The sequence below is a fragment of the Mustela putorius genome, unplaced genomic scaffold (assembly GCF_011764305.1).
Source record: "Mustela putorius furo isolate JIRA1106 unplaced genomic scaffold, ASM1176430v1.1 tig00003923_pilon_pilon_pilon, whole genome shotgun sequence".
NCBI classification, from domain to species: domain Eukaryota; kingdom Metazoa; phylum Chordata; class Mammalia; order Carnivora; family Mustelidae; genus Mustela; species Mustela putorius.
The window spans coordinates 9,095,271-9,114,943 of NW_025422068.1; the positions used below are offsets into that span (position 1 = coordinate 9,095,271).

At 50.1% G+C, this 19,673-nt stretch overlaps 1 protein-coding gene across 6 annotated transcripts in view; it reads right to left on the reverse strand.

Annotated features, from left to right (window-relative positions):
- The window catches only part of COL23A1 (collagen type XXIII alpha 1 chain), a 311,296-nt gene that overhangs the window by 273,000 nt on the left and 18,623 nt on the right, over positions 1-19,673 (reverse strand). For all 6 annotated transcript variants that reach the window (XM_045069295.1, XM_045069300.1, XM_045069299.1 and 3 more), the window contains exon 2: positions 12,621-12,687. In XM_045069295.1, coding sequence (XP_044925230.1) covers positions 12,621-12,687 — 67 coding nt within the window. The remainder of the gene's footprint in view (positions 1-12,620; positions 12,688-19,673) is intronic.

Consider the following 19,673-nt stretch of genomic DNA (forward strand, 5'->3'; position numbering starts at 1 on the left):
AGCGTAAAGCACCAAAACAGGCAACGCCAGTCTGCTGTGTGAGAAACTGGGATAGGAGTCACCCCTCCCACACACGCCGCTTGAGGCAACTGCCGAGGCAAGGGGGCGCAGGACAGGACGGAGGTGTCTCTGCAGGGTGGGTCGTGGGCTGGCCCTTCTCCGGGACCCAGTTGTGTGCTGTCTGTGCAAATTTCACGGAGCTGCAAATTCAGGATATGGGTTTGGCCTATGGTAAGTTCTATTTGGAAGAAACATGACAACAAAGAATGAAGCAGACATTGGAGGAGGGACAGATCGGCTGATGGTGCAGTGACCAAAGCTGCTACCCACTGCAGAGACACAGAAGATTAGTGGCCTGTGCATTCACCTCCTTTCTGCGGCCTCCGAGGGGAGCCTGCAGCCAGCAGCAGAAGGAGCAGGAGACAGGCAGGGGAGACTTTGGCCCTGGAAAGAGTGAAAACCACCGGTGTGGAAGGAAATGTTGGCAGGGGTCCAGGAAGGCAGAGGGAAAGCAGGGAGACTGCCCCCACCCCCGCCTGGAGTCGTGGTCCACTGTTTATTTGAAGGGGGTCCCACCTAAGCTGGCCCGGGGCCCCTAGAGCCCATGCAGGTTCGGCTGACAGAGAACTGTAACTTTAAATTGGGAAGACAAAAAAAGAAAGAAAGAAAGAAAAGTGGAGAATACCATGCATTGTTTTATTTCCACAAGAGTTTAAATGTGTGTTTGTAGAATATTTATATCCAGGGAATGGGACTGGAGAGCATGGGGAGGTTTGGGGTACAAGGGAGACTTTTCTTTGAACTTCAGAGCTGTGTTGTTTGGAGGAGGGGGGTAACTTTAAGAAGCACAGCCTTCTTTTATAATAATAATTATTTTTTTTTTAAACAAAAGAAGGGCAGTCTGCTAAGACGACTGGAGACAATAGGGGCCCTCTGGGGACGTGGGGAAGGAAGCAAGGAAGCAAACCGACGGTTCTGGGTAGGAAAGGAGCCATTCCATCATCAAGAGGTGATCTGGAGACCCAGTGAGTCAGCCCCTGGGGCTGGAGATTCTGGGCAGACTTGGCACCAGCCTGAGGGGCCCAGAGCCCCACCTCCAATGAGAACAGAGCAGATACACCTGAGATCATGAGTCACACCCCCCACCCTTCCCTCACCTCGACTTTCTCCTACCAAAGCAACCTTCCTGCATTCACCCTCTTATAAACCACCCCTTCCCTAAACCCTCCCTCCTGAGTTTATGCCCCCCAAACCTCCCCACGTGCAACCAACCCCTCCACACATACACCTTCCCTGCTTTTCTGCACCCACCCCCATAAGCAGAGAAGGGGCTAGGGGTCAGCTAGCAGAGCATGACCCTCACAGACGCCCTCCTGACAGGGCTCCTGGATCCCAAGAGGGAAGGAGGCAAGAGGAGAGGATGTACGTTTTGGGGAGCAAACAGACATGGGGTAGAAAGACTTTCCCAGAAATTAAGCCAAAGTCCTGGTGGGAGGGGTGCGGGGAGGCAGTCACTCCTGGGTAGCTGCTCCTCGCCTTCCTCAGGGAAGAGCTCTGTGTCCCATCCATGCCTCCCACCACCCCACAGTACATACATACACAGAGGAAGTGTTAAAACCAGGCCCAGACCCCATCTGAACGCTCTGAGGACACAGTCACAGCTAATAAATATGCCGTTCCCATACACCGCAGACCTTCAGCAAACCCAGGGGCCAACACGGTCTGCCTCTGACCACACCTGGATGACAGGCAGTGATGCTCAGGGGTACAGTCACTGTCCGGTCCTTCTGGTGCATTCCCCACCCTCCCTCAAGTCACCTGTCGCCCTCACCCTCCCAGGGGCATGTATGGTCTTGCCTACACATTTTTTTTTTTTTTTAAGATTTCATTTATTTATTTGAGAGAGAGCGAGTGAGCATGAATGAGGGGCAGAGACAGGAGGAGAGGCAGACTCCCTGCTAAGCAGGGACCCACCGCCGCCACCCCACCCCTGGCAACGTGGGACTCGATCCCTGGACGCCGGGATCAGGACCTGAGCTGAAGGCAGACGCTTAACTGACTGAGTCACCTAGGCGCCCCTTGTCTCTATGTTTTGTTTTGTTTTGTTTTAAGATTTTATTTATTTATTTGACAGACAGAGATCACAAGTAGGCAGAGAGGCAGGCAGAGAGAGAGAGAGAGGAGGAAGCAGGCTCCCTGCAGAGCAGAGAGCCTGATGTGGGGCTCAATCCCAGGACCCTGGGATCATGACCGGAGCCGAAGGCAGAGGCTTTAACCCACTGAGCCACCCAGGCGCCCCTGTCTATATGTTTTTAAAGGTGCATTTGGCAGAAAGCATCACAGGGGAGGTGGGCGTGTGGGTGTCTAATGGGGGAACCAGGTCTGGCCCTCCTCCAAATTGGGCCACGCACTGGACTTTGTTTGCTGGACTTTTCTTCCTCGTGAGCCCCCGTTCTGCACAGAACCTCAGCCTGTAGGGCTTTGAACTTCTGTGCTAGCCTGTGAGGGAGCCACAAGAAGCTCCTTCTAAAGAAACAGACAACAGGCCACTTCAAGCTCAGGGTCATGAAAAGCATGACCTCGGGGGGAAGGCAGCTGGGCCGGCATTCAGGCCCATTTCTAAAGGCAGGGCTGAAAAACTAAAAAAGAGCAGCGGGGTCCGGGGAGAGGAGAGCCTTTGCTGCATCACAGGGGAAAAAAACTCCAGGGTCACCCTAAAGAAAAGGGCTTTATACCGCTCCCTGCTGATAATCAACTTCAAGGGCTCCCCAAGGAGCCAGGAGATGGACGCTTCTTTCTCCATCTTGGAGCAGAGGCTTCACTAGGGGATTCCGGAACCAAACAAACCAAGAGTCTGAGCAGACATGAATCTCCGTTCTGCAGAGGAGGCAGCAAACGGAAAGTGTCCCACATGGTGTCAGGCTGCCCATGCCCCCTCAGTCACACCACACCCATAATAAGGACCTGTGTCCTTATTATGTCTCTCACCCACCTCCTGGGGACCACAGATCACTTTCCTTAGTGATAAATCCACAGACATTATTAGATTCCTACTGTATGCCAAGCACTTCCCCATGCATTTATCTCAGAGCATCCTCAACCCAAACCTACAAGGTACATAACGTTGTCCCCTTTTACAGACAAGGAGATGGACAGTTTGAAGAAGCACCTCACAGGGCCCATGGGTGGCCACAGCCGGCTCTCACGGCTGGATCAATCCGCATCTGAAGCTGGATTTCTCTCCCAGATACTGAAAGTCATCCTGGAGCCTGCAGGGATGCGCTTCCCTGCCTCTCTGCCCTGTGCGGAGGCCCCAGGCGGAGGGACCCGTCCAGGGTCCAGGCATGCACAGTAGGGACCCTGAAACTCAAGCAGAGTGACACACGTAAAAACAGTTGGATGGCACACATAGGAGAGGCCTCCATCCCCTGGGGACCTGCCGCTGCCCAGATTCTCAGAACCACCCCATCCTGTCCGCCTTGGGAGCTCAGTACTCCTTCCAGAACTTTCCCGTGCTCCCAAAGTCTGCCCCGCTTGGCTTCTGTTGCTAGTGACAACGCAAACTCCATCACCATCCACCGAGATGCGCTCCCTCCGCTCTGCTCCGCGAGAACCTCTGCTCCCTGTGATCCGCACAGACGCGCGTCCTGGGCCGGCTCCAGTGACACGTGGCTGTCAACACACTTAGGGAAGATGAAGTGTGCGGGTGCACGCAGCACAGGGGGACGGAGCGCACCAAACCAGCAGACGCAGGAGGAGAAGGGACATTTCTGTGTTTCTGCCACCACCAAGCCTCTCTGTACAACTCAGCAAAGGCAGCTTTTTCTGCCCATAACCCCCACTTTGCTCAGCCTCATGACCAGGCAAGGCAAGCTGGAGTCAGCCGCGCCTAGGGTGAGGGCGCGCAGAGAGCTGCGGGTAACCCAGTTCCAGGACGACAAGGGGGGAAGAGGGGCTCAGCGGTCCAAGGGCAGAGAAGACATGGAGGGGGTGCTCCCTCCCAGAGGCAAGGCTTTCCAATCTAGGGAGGCATCTGGGGTTGCCCAGGTCCCCATAACTCCCCAACCCTGCTCAATTTAGGCAAAGAAGGGAGGGGCTAGAACAGAATGTACAGCGGATGTTAGCTGCAAAGGACTGGGAAGGCTTTTCCAGGAAGGATATTTCTTTTTTTTTTTTTTTTTCAGGATTTTATTCATTTGCGAGTAAGAGAGAGAGAGCCGAGTAGAGGGAGGGGCAGAGGGAGAAGCAGGCTGCCTGCTGGCGGGGAACCCAAGGTGGGACTCAATCCCAGGACCCTGAGATCATGAACTGAGCCAAAGGCAGACGCTTAATAGACTGAGTCACCCAGGCGCCCCAGAAAGGATAGTTTTTTTTTTTTTCAAGATTTTATTTATTTATTTGACAGAGAGAGAGAGAGAGAGAGATCACAAGTAGGCAGAAAGGATAGTTCTTAAGTGTTTCCTTGTAGGGAATTTCCGGCACAGAGCGGCAAGTGCCCCAAGGCAAGGCAGCAGGAGCGGATCTGATTCACTCGGAAGGGATCCAGGCCAGGGAGAACCAAATTCAAATGAATCCAATCATCGGACCCTGGGGGCAACTCACGGCTCAGCCGAGCCAAGCCCTGGCCAGAGTGATGCCTCAGTGAGCAAAGAGAAAAAAAGCCAAGTGAAGAAAACACTGGAAAGAATGGTAAGAGAGTTAGTAGTATCAAGTTTAAAAAAAAAAAAAAAAAAAGGAGGCCAACAGTGCTCGAAGAGGCTTTTCCTCGGAGGTGGGGAGTGGGGGGGGGAGGATCTACCCCACTCCTGGACAGGGTGTAATTCTAGAAGGACAGTGTCAGGCTTGGCAGCTTCCTTAATAGATTTTATTAGCCCTTCCATGAAACCATCCCTGAACAGATCCGAGGGTCACACCACAAATCACCCACCGTATTTACAGAAAGAGCTGAGTTTTGCATGTTCCCTTCGCAAGTTTGCCCTTGGCTCCTATAACCCCAGCCAACCCCCGTGGAGGGTCTGTAACCAGCCAGCCCAGTGCAGCCAATGGATCCTGAAGAAAGAATGTGGGTGGATTCTTCAAGGAGAGCCACCAGGAGGGGAGAGCTGCTTCTGGCAGAGGAATGATGCACACACAGGCTCTGGTTTTGAAACCAAGTCATTCCCTAGGGCATAGAATTTGAGATAGGAAGGTGGTATGATGTGAAAGATGGATGCAGGGAAGGAGGCAGGAATCAGATGGAGAACTATCCAGATACAGTTTGCGCGTTTGGTCCTAAAGACAGTAGAAAACCATGGAAGGCTTTGAAACCAAATATCACTTTGCCCTGTTCCTGAGAAAGGTCTGGAAAGGACGAGAGCCAATGGGGGTCTAAAGGAGGCAGTGATGGACGGATGGTGTAGGAAGGACTTGACCACATATAGGAAGCAGTTAAGACAACTGACTGACCAGAGAGAGAGCTAAAGTGGGGAGGAGGAGGACCCCAAGAGAAGGAAGAGATGAAGGTCCCAGGTCCAACATTATTCTGGATGTTTCTTTCTGTGAGCACTCTTTGGGATGAGATTAACATTCAAATAGGTGAATATTAATCACCTATGCAGGAAAGCAGATTGTCCTCCATAATGTGGGTGGGCCTCATCCAAGCAGTAGAAGGCCTGAAGAGAACAAGACAGAATCCCCAAACAAGAGCGAATTCTCCAGCCAACTGCCCTTGGACTTCATCTGCAACAAATGCCCACCCGGAAGATCAAAACAATGTAAACACTATCAATCTGATTCCTGAAAACAGAATCTCATATTACTGGGAATTTCCACTATTTATTCTAAATGGACGATCTTTGAAGTTCCCTGGGCAGTGCCTGGCACAGAGTTGGGTGCCCTATAAGTATCCCCTGAAGGAAAGTGTCACCATTTGTATTTTTCATTGGTGAATCTCCATTCATATTCTTTGCCCACTCTTCCACATAAAACATTTTGAGTTTTCCTTATTCTTTTGCAAGAACACTTTATACCTCATGAATATTCACGATACGTGTACTGTATATTTTGAACTGTTTTCAGCTTTTTACCTTTAAACTTTGTTAAGGTGAGAAGGGTTTTTCAGCCTCAACACCACTGACATTTGGGGAAGGGTCATTTTTTGTGTTGGGGCTGTCCTATATGATGCAAGATGGTTACCCACATCCCTGGCCTTCTATCCCCTCTGACGCCAGTAGCTCCCCACCACCCCCAACGCTGAGACAAACCAGAAACATCTCCGAACGTTGCCAGAACTTCCCTGGGGGCAAAATCTTCCCTGGTTGAGAACCATTGCCTTTTGGTTTCAGACTTCAACACTTAGAAAGTCTACTTCTTCTTCACAGTTTTTTTCAGTGACCTGTTGTATTTTTGTCTTGCCTTCTGTGGCTTCATTTTTAACGTTGACGTCTTCCATCCATGTGGAATACACTTTGGCATCTGAAGGACGGTGAGAAGCCAGATAGGATGACCCCCTTGAACTTACCCTGAGGAAAGGCAGTGCCACCCTGTGAGCAATTCCTGATCTGTAGGGCATTTAGTAATTTAATAACCCTTACCTCCAAAGTTACATGACACCCCACACAGTGAAAAGTTGCACCTGTCACCCAAGAGTTGGCACAGAGTTGGCCAAGCTGAGGTCAAGGCATTTTGAGTCCCTCTCTTCCCATAGCTTCAGGATTCTCAGCTACAACTAAACCAGATGGCGCTCCAGAAACATTGGATGGGTGGGGCAACTGTTCTAGGAATGCATTTGCTGAGGGCTATTTTACCCTTCCCATAATTTATCCCAGCTTCCAGGAAACCACTTGATTCTGGACTCTTCTAGAATATTCTGAGGCATCTTCCATTTTGGTAGGAAAAAACACCAGAGTGGGTGCCTGACTTTGTGTCTCACTGCTAGGTGCCTTATAGTCATTTTTTAAAAATTAATTATCCTTTGCTTTTAAATTCCTGTTCAATTTCTATAGAATTTAATGAATATAGTGGGCTCCCTCTGGTGGTCACAGGAAAATCTCCAAATTTCAGCGGTCAGCACATAGTTAAATCCCTCGACCTTTACTTACGGGACAGGGTATATTTTGTAATTAGCAGATTCAGAGTAGCTGGACCAATGCCCTAAGGAAAGACCTCTAATTATCTTCTCCCATCCATCAGTGGGTCTGCTAATTGGTTCATGAAGCCACTCACTAACCAAAACCACCACGCTTACCATCTTCCCTTCCAAATCCCTCTTCAGGGATTTCCTGTCTCTGTTCGGGCATCGACCTCCCCTAGGCTCTTAGCCTCAGGCACCTCTGTCCCCTCCTGTGCTCATCCATCCTGTTTGTGAGTTCCGTCCCCCACGTGGGCCCGTGCCTCCTGCAGCTGCTCCCTGCCATCAACTCTCATGGCCCCCAGTCAAGCTCTCACGCCCTCTCCTCCACAGAAGTCACCCAGCAGATGTAGATCATCCTTCCACTGCGTGCCTGACACCATTCTAGGCGCAGGGGACACGGCAGGGAACAAGACAAAGACCATCCCCACCCAGAGCACCCTCTCCCGGGACTTCTCTGAAGGAACCAAATCTGTCCCCAGTACTCACTCTGAGCTGTTTCTGGGATCCTCTTAATGCTGAACTCTACTGCCATTCCCTCAGTCGTGTCTTCCCTTGGAATAAGACCCACATCCCTCTCTAACCAGGACCCACCCTGACCTCCCACTGCCCCCTTCCAACCAGAGAGCACCCCGCTGCCTTTGCTCCAAGTGGTGGGATTGTGGCATGCGTTCCCTGTCCCAGCTGGCTGAGATGCCAAACGTTCTTCTAAACACTGCCCAGCTATCTTCCCCCTGCCCAGGTCCTCCTGATCTGGGATGATCTCCATTTTTTTTTTCTCTTCTGTAAGACTTTTTTTCTCTCCAGACTCTTCCCATTCTTAGTACGGTAAGGTTCTTGATTCAGCCCCGTGACCTTCAATGACAGGCTCCATCTGCCATGTCTCTCTCAATCTTTGTCAATATCGCCCAGGGAAAGCACAAAATGAGGGTAGGGAGAGATGAACGAAAGAAGGCACAAATATTCAGGCATAATGAAGTGGGCTCTGGAGACCTTCCTCCTGAGTATTCCCGCCCAGAAACAAGCAAACAAGATCGGACACACAAATTAACTCCTTCAACTCTGTGCAGGAGGAGAAATGCCATCAAGCTACTGTTTTGTACCATAAATTCCAGCCACTGAGGCTTTAGCGGGTTAAAAAAAAGTGTTATTTTTAAAATTCTCTGAATAAATAATTCAGAAAGGGGACTAAGGATCCCTTCATGAAGCTCTCTGCTACGCACCCTTCATGAAGCTCTCTGCTACGCACCCTTCATGAAGCTCTCTGCTACGCACCCTTCATGAAGCTCTCTGCTACGCACCCTTCATGAAGCTCTCTGCTACGCACCCTTCATGAAGCTCTCTGCTATGCCAACAGATAAACAGGCTGAACACATGTAACTTGTACTTCCGTTCCACTCAGTAACATTTGCCGTAAACTATCAAGGAGATCTATCAGGTTGGACGTCAGGCTCTCCTCCGTAAGGTTTCACTCCTCTGCTCAAATTCCCAAACACCCTCACAGAGCCACACATTTCTAACTCTGATTAATCTGTTTACTGGTGCACATCATTGGGAAACCACAGGCAGCATCTCTGGTATGTTATACAAGGGCACAGGGAAAAATAAAAGAGAGAGAAATATTGCCACTTTCCTGAAAAGTTCCTAACAAACTTCCAGGGCAAGGGGAAACCAGGGTGGAAACCGGTGTGAACCGATGAAGAGCTTCCTTCTGGAAGCCCTTAGTGGTTAACAGGAGCTCACAGGTTACACGTTTCCTGTTCCCTTCCGGTTCTCTCCCTCCTGGGCTCTGTCACCAGCTTTTTCACACCCATGTCCCCGCAGAACATGCCAATGTGGTGTGCCAAGCCTTTGTTCTTTCCCTCCAGAATATTCCCAGACAACCACTAACTTGGAATCTCCTCTCCCCATCTCTCTGGCAGCCCTGCCGGACATCAGCGAGAATCGAGAAGGTAACAGCTGCACGGGAGGGTCTGCATTAGCCTGGGCACCATGGATCTGAGTTAATGGTAACCACAGCTCACTCTCAGGAAGCAGCAGAGGCCCTGTCCTAAACAACTTACATGCATTAAACTGATCCAATCCTTGGGACTATCCTATGATGTTGCTCCTACTGGAAACCCCATTTCACAGATGAGAAACTGAGGCAGCAGGAGAAGGGGGTGAGTGTCCAAGGTCATGGAGCTGGTGAGTGACAGAATTTGAACTAGACAGTCAGCACCCAGAGTCCAAGTGCTTTGTCACCGGGCTGGGCAGAAGGTTGGACAAGTTCAACAGAAGGAAAGGACTGCCTTCTGTGCCCAGAGTGGAGACAAGCCTCTGGTCAAACCCAGACTCTGTCTACAGTCCCCAGCTGAGGCCCCCCTAGACTGGGCTGACCAGCTGCCCTCCAGAGTGGTAAGCTCTTATTTATGACTTCCCAGCTGAATCTATTTTGTCTTTTTCTGGGAACAGGCACCCTGGGAATACTCCTTGGGGTCACTACCCTGCCCATTCTCAGCCCACATGGTTCTAGGGGGGGTCAATCCCAACAAGGGGCTCCCCCAGATCCAAGAACAGACACATGACCCAGATGTTGCCGATCAATGCATCCCATACTCCAGACACAGCAATTAACTCAGCAATCGGCATTAGCAGAGTTAATTCCTACAAGGACCAATAACACCCCAGGACGTGCCAGATGGGACCACACCACAGAGTCACATCAAACCCAGGGCTCTTCGGCTCCAAGGTGCTGGGAGCCAGCCCCGACCCCTCCCTTAGGATGCTCCAGGGTCAAGACAGGTCTTAGCCCAAAAGGGGGCCAGACTGTGCCTTCCTCTGCCACAGAATACCCTTAGAGGACTCCCAGCCCTTCCTGCAGTTCTAGAATTGCTGCTCTGAGGGCATGGGGCTTCCCCCAACAGACTGCAGGCTCCTGTCCATCCAGCCTGACACCTCCAGGCCCGGTCTGAAATATACAGGAACTACCTCCAAAACCCGGCAGCCCGAGACCAAAGCCACTAGCCATGTGTGGCGGCTGAAATGAAAATTAAGGACTAATTCTAAAATTCAGTTCCTCATTGGCTCTGGCCATATGTCAAGGGCTCAGCAGCCACAGGGGGCCAATAGTGGCCGCTGTATTTGCAGGATATGGCGAAAGTTCTTCTCTAGCACAGGGGCACGCTGGCCGAGCCCCTAGAAAGGTAAGCAGGAGAACTGGGGAGCACAGGGAAGGAGTATCCTTCTCTGTGGGTAATCTTTAGCAGTCCCTGCACTTTTTCAATCACGTCATATGCCACTTCCTACACAAAAATGACCACTTTGAAACTACGGAAGCTTTTTGAACTTCCGGCTCATTTTTCAATGTGTAAATACATAGGTCATACGGGAAAAGGGTGTTGGGTTACTCAAGGGACGTGCATCTAAAGCCTGGAGCTGTCTGCAGAAGCAGTGCAGAAGGGTCTCCTTGGGCAGGTGAATGAGAATCAGAGGCATGGGGAAGGGGGGCTCCTGATTTCAATCCTCCCCCCTCCGCAAGCCCCAGGTCCTCGGGGTGATTCACATCCCAGCCCGCTCCAGTTTCCTGAACTGCCACAACCCACTGCCGCAAATGAGATGGCTTAAAATGACAGGGCACTGATTCGCTCACAGTTCTGGGGGCCAGAAGTCCAAAGTCAAGGTGCCACCAGGGCTGGTTCCCTTTGAACCCCCCTCCACACCCCCTGGCCGGCTTCCGGTGGCTACGGGCAAGGCTTGGCGTTCCTGGCCTTTAGGTGTGTCATTCCCAGGGCTCCCAAGGCCTTCTCCTCTGTGTGTCTCTGAGTCTCAAACCTCTCCCTTCTGTCTCCTAAGGACACTTGTCATTGGACTTAGGGCCCACCCTCAATCCTGGATGACCTCATTCAACCCTCTACACCATTTTATAGATGACAAGAGGAGCAAGGCACAGGTCCCTCCCTTGTCCGAGGTCACGGGGCCATTTCAGGGCACAGCCCTGCCAGGCCTCCAACCCCTGGCTGGGCAGAGGGCGGGGGGAATGGGCAAGAGGCCTGGCCCCCTTCTTGGCTCCACAGCTCCCGCTGAGGGCCCGCTGCACAATGGGCAGCACACACAGGGTGTCTCCCTTCTCTGGCCACGCTTATCTGTTTTATCAAACCTCCTAGGATCTGACAAAAGATCACACAGTCTCCAGGCCGTGAGAAGGAACTGGGTGGGCATGGAGGGGCAGTAGGCAACTGGAAGTATCTCAAATCAGATGGGGCTCCAAGCTGCAGAGGGCGGTTTGCGGGTCCAGACTCCAGAAGTCTGCAGGGCAGATCAGAGCTGGGGGGAAAGGGAGTCCGTTTAGGCTTTCAGTGCTAGGAAAAAAAGCTGAGACCCTCTTGGAGCCTCTCATGGTGGTTCAGGATTCCCCCTCCACCCACCCAAGGGAAAGCAGGTCACAGGACCGTCTCCAGGTCATGGGCTTTGATCCAGACTCAAGTACAAATCTCAAAAAAGCCTACAGAGCCCACTCCCATATTGTTATCCATTTTCGATAAAGATCCCAAGAGTTAATAAACAACAGACCAAGATTTGGGTCCAACTTAGATTAACCCAGGAACTCTGTGCCCCTTCCCTGTGTCCCCACCCCCCAATCATCTGTATCTGGGATTTTCAAACTTCTGGTCAGCATCGCATAGCAGGAAACCCATTTCCATCACCATCCAGGTCACACACTGCAAATAAAATAGCTCAAGGAAAAACTTCACTCCAATACGTTTTGATTCCAGTCTACAGCCAATTCAAAATTTCAAAACACTGGCTGCAGCCCACGGAACTGATTTCATATCCTACAAACGCTTTGTGACTCCCAGTTTAAAAAATACTTCTCCACATAACTCACATGAATCGACATCCATACAGCACTCAGAAAGAGGAGGGGGGAAAAAACAGAAAAGAAACACAACAGGAACCATCCCTGTTCTATCCAAAAACTCATCTGTGGGTCTAATTTGTTTTTCTCCCCACTGAATCAAACGTCTGACTTCTTGGTCTGCTAATGATGGCAGTGCTTGTCAAGTCCTTTGTTCCTCCTGTTAAAATGTAGGACGTCCTCTTAGAGACTAAGTCAAGCCAGCCCTAAAATCCTAAGTGAATGCTCATATTGCGAGGTCCACCTGTGCAGAAATCCCAGGGCATTTCCTAATATGGAGAAGTTCATTTTCAAGGAACCTCAGGTCTCGGTCAGCTGAAGTGAATGGGGAAAAGCCAGACCCCATGGCTGGTGGATGGAGTGACAGCACAAGTCACTTCTAACAGTTTCTAATAGACCACCATCCTCATCAAACCAGGTCAGGTAACCTCGCTAGAATCCTTGCCTGGTGAGCTGGTCAGAGAAGACAAAGGCAGAAAGATCCCCCAGATGGTCCACGAGCCACAACCCAGGGCCAGCATCTGGACCATGTGGGCTTGGCAGTTCTGAGCAGACAGAAGATAGGAGGCTGGACCTTGAAAGTCAGCGGCCCACAAAGATCAAACACCCACTTACCTGGTGGGCAGACACACGCGGTCGGTGCTTCCCGAACTGTCCGGTGCTTGGCCAGTCCCTCCAACTTCTGAATCAGAAAGGAAAGGGGGAGGGGGCAGAAAAAACGAGCATGAGTTTGAGAGTGGACAGGGGCAAAAGTGGAAAAATCAGCAAACCCCACCGTATTGGAAAGATCAACATTGGGGTTGCACTGTTGGGCATATTTTCTTTACAAGGTGGTTAAGTGCTACAGCTAGTTTTAGTCCGAGAAGAGAAACAAAAAGAAACGTGTAACGATCACTTGGGAGTCCCTGAAAAGGTGGCAGTTTCTGTTTGTTACAGCGGTTTCTTTTTTTTTTTTTTTTAATTTTTAATTTTTTTTCTTAATGATTTTATTTTATTATTTATTTGAGAAAGAGAGAGCATAAGTAGGGGGAAGGGCAGAGGCAGAGGGAGAAGCAGGCTCCCCGCTGAGCAAGGAGCCCAATGCGGGGGCTCAATCCTAGGACCCTGGGATCACAACCTGAGCTAAAAGCAGATGCTTAACCACTGAGCCACCCAGGCATCCCTGTTACAGCATTTTCAAACTTGAATCCAGAAAAGTCAGAGTGACCATGTAGTCTCTGTGAAGAGGGGAGGGCTGAGCAGAGGGAGGCTGGGCCTTGGCACCCACCCTTGGTCCTTAGAGGGGACCCAAACCCAGGACACCCCGGGCCCCCTTGCTGGATCCCTTGCAGCCCGTGGGGCATCAGACCCCAGGCCCAGTCCTAATTCACCCTGATGACATCTTCCTTCCTTCTTACCAGCAGGGATCCTTGGCCTAGAAAATTTGGCTCAGTCCACTGAACAAGAATCTCTATGCATGCCCAGCCCTGCGGAAGATCTGGGGGAAGGGAAAAGAATTACCCCAGAAATAGGATCAAACATCCCAGCTCCACTATTATGCTAACTTGCAGTCCAGCTGAGGCATAATCATCACCTGATGGGCCTGTCGGAGGAAACTCTTGGAGGCCCCGGTTACCGTCCCTACCTCGCACACAGGGGACTTGCTTGGGAAAAAAAAGAAATTAGTCCCTAAACCCAAAGCCAGGTTCAGAAGAGTGAAATGACGGGCCCATAATCCCCAAACAAGCAAAGGCTTGAGTCCTAACCAAAAATAAAAATAAAAATAAAGTATCAACTTTTCCCTAGGAAGCAAACAAATAAAAAATCTCCCTCCTAAACAAAGGAAACCCCAAATGGGATAACTTGAATGACAAAATGTGATACTACCACCAGAAGGTTCAAACATAAAAATATAATCTTTCTGGGGTGCCTGGGTGGCTCAGTGGGTTAAGGGTTTGACATGTGGTTCTGGCCCAGGGCACGATCTCAGGGTCGTGAGATCGAGCCCCACATCAGGCTCTGGGCTCAACATAGTCTGCCTGAGAGTCTCCTTCTCCCTCTGCTCCTCCCACTTGTGCCCACTCCCTTTCTATCCTTTTCTCTCTCAAAACAAACTAATAAATATTTTTTTAAATGGCATCTTTCTCCATAAAAATAAGTAAATAAAAATTTAAGATACCTTGAAGACGGTACAGCAAGCATATAAACTGTTGTTTTTAACTTTTTTTAAAGTCGTCTCTGTGCCCCACCTGGGGCTCGAACTCACAACCCTGAGATCAAGCATCACGCCCTCTACAGACTGAGTCAACCAGGCGCCCACCAAGCTGATATTTTTAAGATTTTTTTTTTTTTAAATTTACTTATTTGACAGAGAGAGACAGCAAGAGAGGGAACACAGCAGACGCCGAGGGAGAAGCAGGCTCTCTGCTGAGCAGGAAGCCGATGTGGGACTTGATTCCATTTCGACCTGAGAAGGCTGACGCCTAACGACTGAGCTACCCAGATGTCCCCCGAGCTGTTATTTTTAAAGCTTTGCTTTAGAGGAGGTGAGAAGAGCACCCCCAGTTTTGAGCCCCCAAGCACCAAGCCTGGAATTTTCACAGGAGCTGGGACTTCAGCCAAGCTGGGTCTGAAACACAGGGGACCAGGAGCTCAGGCCACCTGACAGGTACTTCCAGGTCCACCTCCAGTCCCACCAGCCTCACCCTCATTTTACAGATGAGCCACAGAGGCTGGTACCCACCAGAGATGGAGTGAAGGCCTGCAGGTTTTGAGGGAATGCGGGTCTGTGGTCATGCCCCCCCTATCCCAGCTGAATGGCAGAAGTACCACGAATGGGGGTGGGGTGGGGTTGAGGGAAGTGTTTGGGGTGGGGAAGGGTATGCCTTTAGATGCACTAACTTGCCCATCTTCACCCCTACCTTCTCAGCCCCCCAAGGCCTCAGCTTGCCCCAGAAATCAAAACCTGGATAGGACGCTGGCTCCCAGGTCTCAGGTCCCAGGTCCCAGCTAGACCCCTACCGGTTACTCCTGCTCTGGTGCACCTGGTGCACCTGGTCCAGAGCGACCCTAGGAGCAACGTGGACCCCCAGGCTCCAGAGGCCCCCAGAGCTGCCCTGGGCTCTCGCAAGCTGGGGGGTGTAGGGGGGTGGAGCGTGGCGGAGTGAGAAAGGCTCCCACAGCAGCAGCAGCCGCACACACCAAGCCTCCCAGCCCTACAACCACCGACCCCCAGCCCCACCCCCAGCTGGGTGGGCGCGGTCGCCCACTAGCAACCCGTGCCTCTGACTAGCAACCCGTGCCTCTGAACTGGAGCGTGGAAGCTGCCGGCGGATGCAGACACTGGCCAGAGCGGTGTGCGGGGTCTCAGAGCTCACCCTCCACCCCACCCCCGCCGTATTTGCAGATACTATTACAGATTTCAAATTGCACGCGGCAAACCGATCCAGCCTTCGCGTTTCAGCGGGTCAATTTGTGCCAGACGTCTGTTTTTATCGTCGCGAGACAGACTGGAAGCCGCACTAGCTTCCCGGTTGAAAACCGGATCATTTCAGGCTAAACCCCAACTCGCCTTTAACAGCCCCTCACCTCTGCGCCGCTCGGCTGAAAGGGAGGGAGGCTTTATCAAATACTGATAGGATGCACAATTACTTCCAAACTGCTCTTATCGTAAAATAAAGAACTAAACAGGAAACTGGGGGGCGGGGCGGGGCGGATAATCTTCTTGTTAATGCTAGTAGGTAGGGTCCTGGCTTAATGGGATCCAGTTTTTGTTTGGTCATTGACTCTAACTCCGTCCCCGCGTGTCCCTCTGGATTAGATGGTGAATCTGTAGTTTCCTCTGCAAGTCCCCCAAGCCCCCCCCCCCACCATCTTCCCTCTCCAGGCCCCTCACTTCTGTGGGTTTGAAATTTGAATTAGAAACCCAATCCCACAATCTTTATTTCCATGCTTCGCCTTTTCTTCTCTAATTCTAAGAAAATATTGTTCTGTGTCCAGGTTTGTAAAAATGATTTAAAGGCTTCAACTTTTTTTTCTTTCTTTCTTTCTTTCTTTTTTTTTTTTTTTTGCATCCAATTATCTGGCAACACCCCTCCCATCTGGAAACAATATGGTCCTGGTTTTACATATGCAAACAAGTCCTGACTCCAAAAGTAAATAAAGGAGGGGTTTCAGAAAAAAGTCGCTGAGACTTGCTCCCTCCACGGGTGCCCCCCCCCCCAAAGGAGGACTCCAAGTTTCGGGATGGGGGAGGGGCATCGGGCGCGAAGGGGAGATCGTGGTTCTCAGAAAAGGTCAGTTACACTGTTGGATGATAAACATATTAAGGACCTGTGGGAGCACTAGTCTGGCACCCTCGGCTCTTATCAGGCTCCCACAGCAGCAGCAGCCGCACACGAGGCTGATCACAGCCTCGAACTGGTGCATTTTGATGAAGTATAGATTAATACACGTAGAAGGATGTCACGGTTTATTTCTGTAAAATGGTACAAATAAAGCCACAAAGACGTTCCTAGCCTCTTCGACAGAAGACTCCTGCCCTAGGGAAGAAATCTCAGGAAAATAAAAATCAGCAGGAGCAAAGAATGACACGCATGAAACTGCCCCCCCCCCAACCAGTGGTAGTGGTTTATAGAGTGAGGGCAACGGGCCTGGAAGAAACTGTCATATTTCGTGAAATGTCATTAGGAACACTGCGTTGCAAGAAAGGGGGGGGGATGTTTATGATACCGTAAATAAAAAGTCTGTATCTGTGTAAAAATTCAGGCATGGGGAGGCAGCAGCTACCAAAACATGAGTCCCCGTGGGTGTCCAGATTACGGTGATTTACAACTGTAGAAGTCCCTACTGTGCTGTCATACTATCTTCTCAGCTTAAAAAAAAAAAAGGTGTGGAAGTAGAAGAAGAACCAAAATGACACCCTCAAGTCTCCCTGCTGAGATCAATCTGTGAATGACAGACAGATGATTCTAGTACCACAAGTGTCAGAGGACCCTCTCTGCTCCAGCCCCCACAGGGAGGGGCCCCTACCCCCAGCAGCCCAAGAGGGCAGCCAGATCTGGCCTCTGATGTTCTTTTATTCATACCTCATCATGGAGATGGGGAGAATAACAAACACAAAGTATTATTACTGAGTTCCTCATTACTAACAATGGGCTGGGCACTGTGCTAACAGTTGTTACCTCATTCAGACCTGCCCATATGCCCCCTACCCCTAGAAGGCGGGGACTGCTGTTACCCATTTACGGATGAGAACACTAAGACCACAGAGAGGTCTGTAAGCATCAGGGTGGGACCTGCCTCTAGCTGTCAGTCAGCTCTGATCACAGAGTTGCTTACAAGCAAACTTCATACCTCAAAACAAACAAAAAGTTGCCATCCACCCCCGGGCCAGACAGAACGAAAAGAACAGAAATCAGATCCGGGGCTGCTGAAGGTTGAGGAGCACCAAGCCTGAAGTACATGGAGACACAAGAAGACAGTGAGGGGCTGATGGAACTGTTCTGTATGGCATGGAGGTGCTACAACATGACTGTGTATTTGTCAAAAACAGTAAGACTGGGGCAGCTGAGTGGCTGAGTCAGTTGGGCGACTGCCTTCAGCTCAGGTCGTGATCCCGGGGTCCTGGGATCGAGCCCCGCATCGGGCTCCCTGCTCAACGGGAAGTCTGCTTCTCCCTCTCTTGCTCCTCCTGCTTGTGATCTCTCTCCCTCTCTCTCTCTCAAATAAAATATTTAAAAAATAAATAAATAAAACTGGAGATCACAAAGAGTGAACTTTAACAAATACACATTTTCTTTAAAAATCAACCGGGAAGTGAGGGGCGCCTGGGTGGCTCAGTGGGTTAAAGCCTCTGCCTTCGGCACAGGTCATGATCTCAGGGTCCTGGCTGGGATCAAGCCCTGCATCATCGAGGGGAAAAATCTCTGCTCAGCGGGGAGCCTGCTTCCCCCTCTCTCTCTGCCTGCCACTCAGCCTACTTGTGATCTCTATTTGTCAAATAAATAAATAAATTCTTCAAAAAAAAAAAAAAATCAACCAGGAGGTCGGAGAATCCTTGGATGAAACATGGGCTGTGACGAATGAATGTAACTTTGTTAAGACTGCAGCAAGTAGCGGGGAAAGGCAGGCAGGCGACCTAAGTAACTGGGGGAACAGTGTTTTGATGGAGAACTATCAGGCCTAACACAAAAAGAGCCCTACAGAGATGCTGTACCCTAGCAAGGAAAGCTGTTGCTCACTTTCTCCCTGGGCAATGGGCATTAAGAGGGCAGTTCTGAAAGGTTGGCAATTTTGAAACTACTTTGTGTAGACATTAGGGTTGAATGAGTGATGAGAGCTGGGCTTCTCGTTGTCCAAGAAAGAAGTTATAAATACACAAAGCGGGAAAGACAGAATGATCCGTGTGGTGCTGGATGAGTCAGAGACGCCACTCCAAGGTCCCATCTAATGTACACAGGAAGAGACATAAAGAAATAATATGCATAGGTATGTGTACACCGGGGAATGAATATTCAGGCATATATACACTAGCTGTCTGCAGAGATGACCCGACCACCAATGATATCCTGGAAGTAATAAGCCCACCTAGTACCCAAATCTTGGTTTCTATATACCATTTTCCAAGAAAAGGAACCAGGGCTCCTTGGAGAAATAGCTGGTTCTAGGCCTGGGCTAGGAAATATACAAGATGAACTTCAAGTGCCTTGCAGTGGCGGAAAGTAAGAAAGTCCTTTCTGAAAAAAGGAGGTGGGGAAAGAGTTATGTCAAAGAAATACAAAACCTACCTGAAAGGGCTCAGAATGACCGAAGCTGGAACAACTTGGCCACAAAATAAAAAACACAGTATTGGATTATTAGCCAAAGAATAGGTTAGAAACTCGTGAGTCCATCCTGATATAAATGACTGAGTAAATAAGTGGGAAGAGAGATATCTTCCAATAATATATGTAGATACTGCCCTCTCCAGGAGGTGGAGCTAAATTCCCTTCTTCTTGAGTGAAGGCTAGATTCATTTCCTAAGAGCAGAGAAAGGAAAACGGTGACTTTATAACGTGGAAATCTGGCAGATACTACCAAGTGGTCAAGGTTCATGCCACCAGTGATAAGTCATGTGACATCGTGGACCCCTGACATGACACCATGACAATGGCGATCCACCTCAGTGCTATTCTTCCCAAGCCTTCAGAGCCCAGGCTGATCATAAGAGCCACCCAAACTGAGGGACCATCTACAAACTACCTGTCCAGTATGTCCAAAAACTGCCAAGGTCATGAAAAACAAGGAAAGGCTGAGAAACCATCATAGACTGAGGAGACCAAGGAGAAATGACAATGGAATGCAACTTGGTATCCTGGGTGGGATCCTGGAACAGGAAAGGGACTTCAGAGAAAAACTAGGGAGGTCTGAATAAAGTCTGTCGTTCCCTTTTTAAAAAAGGAATCATAATGTCCTGGGGCTCCTGGGTGGCTCAGTGGGTTAAGCCTCTGCCTTCCGCTCTTGTCATGATCCCAGGATTCTGGGATTGAGCCCCACCCACATCAGGCTCTCTGCTCAGCAGGGAGCCTGTTTTCCTCTCTCTCTCTGCCTACTTGTGATCTCTCTCTCTGTCAAATAAATAAATAAAATCTTAAAAAAAAAAAAAAGAAATCACAAAGTCCTTTAACACCCGCTAAGATACAGCTTTGT